Below are 6,859 nucleotides of genomic sequence, written 5' to 3'. Positions count from 1 at the left end.
CCCGCAGGAGGGGGGCTCAGCCCGTCCGTGGCTGCAGGAGCTGGTGCTGCAGGGGGGGGGTCAGCCCTGGCCCTCCCAATGCCCGAACACGAGGCTGTGTCAAAGGACAGTACAGGCACCCGGTGACAGTAAATGCAGCCCACATCAGACAGCAGGGATCAGTCCCTTCAGATAAGGGGGACGTTGGTTTGCTACTCTCCTGCAGAGCCAGGCCAAGCAGATCTACCCCTCGGAGCATCCAGCCCAGATCCACGCTGTGCAGACATGTCACCGCCCCCACCCCTTCCTGATACAAAGCATCAGCCTCAGCACGTCCTCGGCACCCTCAGGAAAAGCTGCCCAAGCCGGGCATCACCGGCCACCTCCCTTTGGGGTCAGCGGTGGCCAGACACGCTCCCGGACCCGACCCCTGCGGGACTTCGATGGCAGGTCTTGCCTGGCCGCGTCCCAGACTGGAATCAGGGGAGGCAGCCGGACTCATTTAATCAGCATTCAATTAAAATTTAATTTCAAAATCTCCCAGACCAAATGCTGTACACCAGCCCAGGAAGATGCAGCGTACGGTAGCACTCTGACCAGGGTTACCTCTGCAGAAGAGACCAGGTTGGACCAGCAAGGCTCGCGTCGCTTGCTTATCTTTTCCGCCTCATCACCATGTCCAGAAGATTTCTCTCGCAGATCTTGTCCTAAAACCTGGCCAAATACCACGGCCAGTGCCAGGGTCTCCCCAGCCCTCCAGGAACATTTCTCTCCCCCCTCCCTGCACAGGGACCGCTGTGGCTCAGCCATATGGTTTCCAGCCGCAGCCTGACCTCCGTTTCAGGTGCCAACTGCTTCTGGATCCAGGACAGAGATCAGGGAACTTGGCACGACTCTCCCGCAGCCATCTGCGAAGCCACGCGTACCCGCCCCTGAAACACCCCTCTTCCGCAGGCCATAAAAGCCAGGTTGCGGTGCAAGAAAACATCTGTCCTTCTCAACCTGCTGGCGCCTAACCTCCTTCCCGTCATCTTCCCTCCAGCCACGAGCTCTCCAGGCAGATTTTCTTTTATTGCCTGTCTGTGCAACGCAGCAGCGTCCTGGTCCCACGTCAGGGGCTCTTATTCCCTAGAGGGGTACGAGGAATAAAATAACACTGCGGCCAAGGCTGGGAGAGGGTCCGCAGGACAGGTGGGCATCGCGCGCCTCACCCACCCAGCGCGTAGTTGTGAGATTGCAGAAGGGGGTTGTATGAATTTCTAAGCCCTTTCTGATCCTGTTTGATCTTGTTTCAAATTAGCATGCCCAGAAAGAGAGGCAGCATCCCCTCCTCCCGCCCTCCATCCCCCACCACACCTGAAAGGATTTCATCAGTGATTATTTACTGGCAAAGCTTTGGGGTTTTAGTTTTACCCTGAGCCACATGTGAAGAAAGGCTGAAAAGGGAAGCCAGAGGGATGGTTTAGCTAGGCATCGAACTGTAAAGCACCAACAGAAAATATAAAGAGGTTTGCTCGTGATTCAAAACCCATTCTGCCGTGTCTTTTTAAAGCATGTACGAGTGGGCAGGGGCTGTCTTTCCCCAAGCAGGCAGAGTGCCCAGGACACAGGAGCATCATCATCATAAATCAGAAAAGAAATTGCCGCTACAAGACCAGTGCTCCTGCTCAGAGTCTGGCTTTGTACGTCCTGCAGAAAGAGGCAGAGACTGGAAAATTTAACTTGAGGAATTTAATTGTCTTGCCAAGCTTCCATAAAAGAGACAGTCAATTACTTGAGCCCTGTAAGATTTCTTCAGAGAAATATTAATTTTTTTATCACGTCTTCAAAAAGTTCACAGAGCGCAGACGTCCTACAGCAACCCCTGAACAGCCCACCGCATCCACCGGAGCAGGCTACAGGAACCCTCTTTTCTCTTAGCTATGCCCGCACACCAAAAGGATACCAGAAATCAGGAATACTTCCCAAAAAGTAGTTATTAAAGGCAACACAAAGTAGGACCAGCGTTTGACCTGCGGACAGCAGGGCTGACAGCATTTCTTGCTCCAAATCATCGAGCGAAAGTTGCTCAATCCCTGCTGCTGGCTGAAACGAGGGGCTGGGCGGAACCAGCTCCCCAGTCCTTCGCTCACTGTATGTTGGTGCATGTGATCATATTGTGAAGTTACTCAAAAGAATAAAGCACATTATAGAATTGTTCCCCCCTTTAAAAAAAAAAACAAAACACCAAACAAAATAAGCTTTAGAGCGGGAAGGCTCTGCTGCAGCGCACACCCGTACCGAGCGCTGAATGATCGCTGCCAGCACCGTCCTCACGCGCACCCGTCTTTCTCCACTTGCAAAACACTACTGCTTAGAAAAAATACAGGAAAGCAGAGATTCATCAGCATTAACGAATCTTGCTCCAACTCTCATTAAGGGGGGGGATTATCATTTTTTTCCTGAAAACTGAGATTCTTCCAAAAATGACAGGACAAATAAAGTAAAAAGGGAAAAAGGTGAGGGCTGGTAATTAATCAGTTAAAAGAACGAATGAAACGAAGTGTTCTACCTGGAAAGGAGTTGTTGTGTCTGGGCAGTCTATATAAATCCCTTAGATCAGTCGCATTTCCATGCCTTGTCCACTGAGTTAGCGACCACAACCACAACCCCGCCGCAGAGGTGCTGGTACTCAGAACAGCGTGAGCCGGTTTGGTGAGAAAACGCGGCCGTTCGATGGTCACGAGCCCAGCCACCGCCACCGCCAGGACAGCTTCATCACACTGAACCCTGGCTCTGTCAAGCAAACAATTGTTTTTGGTTTTGGTTTTTTTTTTAAACCTTACCCAGTGTTTTGTAACGCTACAGAATTTTTAACGACAGCAACATTTTTCTGCTGTTGCCGCCTTTAACGCTCTGCCTTTATCCTCCACCCCCACCTCCAGCTAAGCTGAGCACAGCGCTACCACGCTTCAATTACGAGCGTTATCAATTTTCCCCCTGACTTCCATAAATATTTTAACAAACAAAATGGTGGATACCAAGATCTTAAAGTTGTGAGTTTATTGCATATGTAACAAAAATGAACATGACCTCCTGGGTCCAGCCTACTATACAATCACTGTTTATTCCAGCTGGTTCCATAACCACATTAAATAGAACTAGTATTTCTTTAAATACTTTGATTTAGACATAAAATGAAACATTAGTGTACAACTTTCACAAAATAAATCTGCAATAAAAACAGTGGGAAGAATAACAAGGATAGCAGCAATACTTAAACATGACATTACAAAATAATAAATTAAAAAAATACATTATAAAGTGGTTGAGGAACAAAAAAATTAACAAATTAAAAACAGATCCATACTGTGTTTCTGGGAACTCGCTGTGCCACACGGCCCTGAACCTGGGCACCGGCTCCAGAGGGCCCGGTGGCTGGATCACTAATTTACAAAATCTGTTGGATTTCATAACCACCTCGACTTGAACTAAGTACATACTGCTGAGCAAACGCCGATTTCACCATCCGGAGCTTCGAGCAGCCTTTTTGAAGCAGGGTCTCGTCTAACATAATGCCCAAGTTAGCGCTAACATTCATAAAACAGTCTCCTTTCTTCCCGATTTAAAACACGAGCAAAGTGGTGGTTTCCTACATCCCTGAGCATATAGTATAGGCTGATGAGCAGTATCAGGGCAAGCACTGGAGGTCTGTGCCAACGGACCAGCTTTTAGGTTTGCCTTTAGGACAGGAACAAAAGACACACCGTACCTTGTGTTTCCTTCAGGTCAGATCCAAGAGTATCAGTGTACAGGGTGGAACGCGCAAGGACAAAATGAACACCAGACTCGATGTTATTCTTTGGGCAAGGTTGAGAAGTAACAACCAGTTCAAGTGCTGGCAGACCAAGTGGGAATAAACATACAAGTTCAGACGGCTGAGGTTAGCCGGAGAGCTCCCGAGACCTCAGAGAGTCAATGGCTCAAGCCATGCAGACTCTTGTTTGCATTTCACCCTTCCCTGGCCTTGAAACCAGCCACAGGAAGAGCAAGCCATCGCTTAAAACCCATTCCGCCTCGCTTTATTTTCCTCCATCCACCCAACCAGCTTTAAGGCCTGCCTCAAACGCACGTACAGAACAACACAAAAAAAAAAATGTCTTCATCGTCACTGAAGTGGCACAAAACTGCAAAGACAACACGATGGGAGAGGTGGTGCAGCTGTTCGAAAGAGAACTGAAATAATTAAAAAGACAGTGCCCTATTCTCGTTACTGTCAGCATGGAGGAGGTACCCTGACACGGGCTTTTAAATACAGCAAAAAACAGACGGACTTTTCAAAACAACAATCCTTGCCTATTCTTATTTTGTGCATTCAATAAAACACCGACCTAGCAAAGACATTAGGAACTATCATATTTCAACCGTGTCATTGACATAAAGCTACCACCTGACCTATAGATCTCCAAATCAAGGGCCTTTACCTTCACCTCGCTTGGTTTTTACTGAGCCAGCTGTGCTGCATGTAGAGCTTGCGTGATAGGATTTTTGTTAGTAGTGGGCTTTAGTAACTGGGTTTGGGTTGTTTGTTTTTTTTTTCTTAAACTCTTTTAGTGAAAAATCCACATGAGACTGCATGCAAAGCTTTTGGGCAATAATCCATTTTGCTTTTTTTTTTTTTTCCTCCTATCTGACTGGTTTATTGCACATTCAAACGTACTGAAAGGATTAAATACACTCTATGAACAGGTACGACTTCACAGCCATTTTGAAAAGCCAGGGCTGTGGGGATTCTGCTACTCAGCCCAAGACCGCACAGATGCTTCTCTGCAGACGGTTGCATTTCCTCTCTTTTCTGCCAAGGAGTCGCGTAGTTTCATTTACATCCCAACAACCGGTACTGCAGAAACTGGTCCCCAAGTGCCAAAAGATTCCTACAGAACATGGGTCTAAATACGCCTCTCCTGTACAGTCTTGCAGGATGAGCATCTTTAGCCACCCCGTGCAAATCTCACAATATGGTACAGTTTTACACCTCCAATGCAATCCTCACTCCCAACAACAAATCACAAGAATTATGGTCAATGGAAAAAAGAAAACCACGAAGAAACAAAACAGAGAAAGATGCCAGGGTTTTGACAAGTGTCTACTTTCTGTCCTATCACAGTTTAAAGCTATTATCAAATTCAATTAAAAAAAGACAAAATAGAAGTATTCCAGTAGACATCTTCTAAGAACGATTTCTTACCCACAGCTGAATTTCAATGCACTATTCCATAAACATAACATCTGTTAAATGTTTCCGTAATGAATCTCTCTAAAAATCAGGCTTGCCAAAGAAAAAAAAATCCTATACAAGCAAGTCTGCTTTAAGTTCAGACATGTTCGATAGACAACTGGGTCTTTCTGAAGCCGTGTTATTTGTTAAAATACTGTCTCATCTTGGTGTGCAAACTGGAAAAAATGTTAGTGATTCAGGTATTTGATTTGCTTTTGTTTCCCCTGGGAAGTCGTTTTAGCAATGTGTTAGAGAACAAACCTTGTAATATTAGTTTTAGATATTTGAAAAAATAGCCTTATATGGCTCTCTGGAGAAATTTTCATCCCTACAGAACTGAAGTCATAAATTCTTCCAATAGCTTTCCATAGCATTTAAAATGTACTCACTATATAGTTACCCTTTTACCTCAACCTCCAAATAAACCTTCCCCACAGCCAAAAACTTCAGAGCAGAAGTCTGCTCTGTTAACTTAGCTTTTAGCGATTTCCATGCGAGTCTTAGAATTTGAAGTCAGACACACACATCTCGGGTAAAACAGTGGCACAGAAATCACAGCTTCGGGATTGAACAGATTTTTATCCCCTCTCTCCTCCTTACAATGCTTCTCTGCAAGGTACTTATATCTGAACGAACTATGGAAAGTAATTCTGCAGGAGGAAATAATTGTTTTCATGTGCAAAACAATTAGATTTCAGCCAGGACGACCAAAAAGAAATCATACAATACCATTTAAGCTGTCCCAGATTCCTTCACTTTTCTCAAGGTGAGCCACAGCTTCCACTGGGAGCTTCCTGCTAAGGCAGAGCTTGGATTTCTTTACCTTTCAATTAAGTGTTCATATGGAGGTATCTTCTGCTAGAAGTTTACTTTTTAAACGGGTGTTTAAAATGTGCAATGCAAATTCCAGTGCCAGTCAGACACTCTGCACCCGCCGGACTCTACAAGGGCTCAAGCTTGACTTAAGACAAACTAACCAGGTACACCTACCAGTTGCAAGTCCTCAGCAAATCAAGCTCATTCTTAATTACACTTTGATTCTCCTATTAAAAAAACCCCACAGGTCACTGACCCTATCACAATATGTGTTACAAATCTAGCAGAATATCCTGTGTAACCAAAGCCAAATGCTGAACTTGGCTGTATTTCGTTTTACGGGGGATGGAAGAAGAGGGAAGGGGTTATTGTAACAAAGGGGAGAAAATAGAGTTGGAAACCACCAAAAGCCCCTACCCCCACCCTCATCCACCAGCGGTGGAAGGGAAACAGCCCCATCTCTAAGTTGTCTAGAGTTCCGATGCTTCAGACAGCTTAGCAGGAAGTTCACAGCAAGCTTCTTCTAGCTTTTGATTTGGTGGTCCATGAGCTAGCATCTGTTTCCTTTGGTTGCTTTTTCACTCCACAGCAAACCCACATGTCTCTTCCACAGCTGTCAACAGCTTCTCATAAAGCTTCTCGTACGACTCATAAGGCGGAATGTCAATCCGGTTAAAGCTAGAGGTAAAATAACACATTGCAGCATAAGAATCTAAAATATTTATTGGAAAAAAGAAACCCTAGATCAGCTCCACATAGATAGAATTTGTAAAAATCGGAGAAAGCCTCAGCCACTTCAGTGGCCAC

The 6,859-nt window shown here is 45.6% G+C and overlaps 2 protein-coding genes across 2 annotated transcripts in view; one reads left to right on the top strand and one right to left on the bottom strand.

Moving 5' to 3' along the window:
* The window catches only part of LOC103914179 (urotensin-2 receptor-like), a 2,578-nt gene extending 1,663 nt beyond the window's left edge, over window positions 1–915 (top strand). The window contains exon 2 of the mRNA XM_009320791.1: window positions 824–915. Within this exon, the coding sequence (XP_009319066.1) occupies window positions 824–915 (92 nt within the window). The remainder of the gene's footprint in view (window positions 1–823) is intronic.
* A 3,645-nt stretch (window positions 916–4,560) lies between these two features.
* SMURF1 (SMAD specific E3 ubiquitin protein ligase 1) overlaps window positions 4,561–6,859 on the bottom strand; it is a 25,774-nt gene continuing 23,475 nt past the window's right edge. Inside the window, exon 18 of the mRNA XM_009320778.1 lies at window positions 4,561–6,730. Coding sequence (XP_009319053.1) covers window positions 6,631–6,730 — 100 coding nt within the window. The 3' untranslated portion in view covers window positions 4,561–6,630. The remainder of the gene's footprint in view (window positions 6,731–6,859) is intronic.

The sequence above is a fragment of the Pygoscelis adeliae genome, unplaced genomic scaffold, assembly GCF_000699105.1.
Source record: "Pygoscelis adeliae isolate BGI_AS28 unplaced genomic scaffold, ASM69910v1 Scaffold480, whole genome shotgun sequence".
NCBI lineage: Eukaryota > Metazoa > Chordata > Aves > Sphenisciformes > Spheniscidae > Pygoscelis > Pygoscelis adeliae.
The sequence above is the reverse complement of the archived record's forward strand: the minus strand, read 5'-3'. Positions and strand labels throughout refer to the sequence as shown.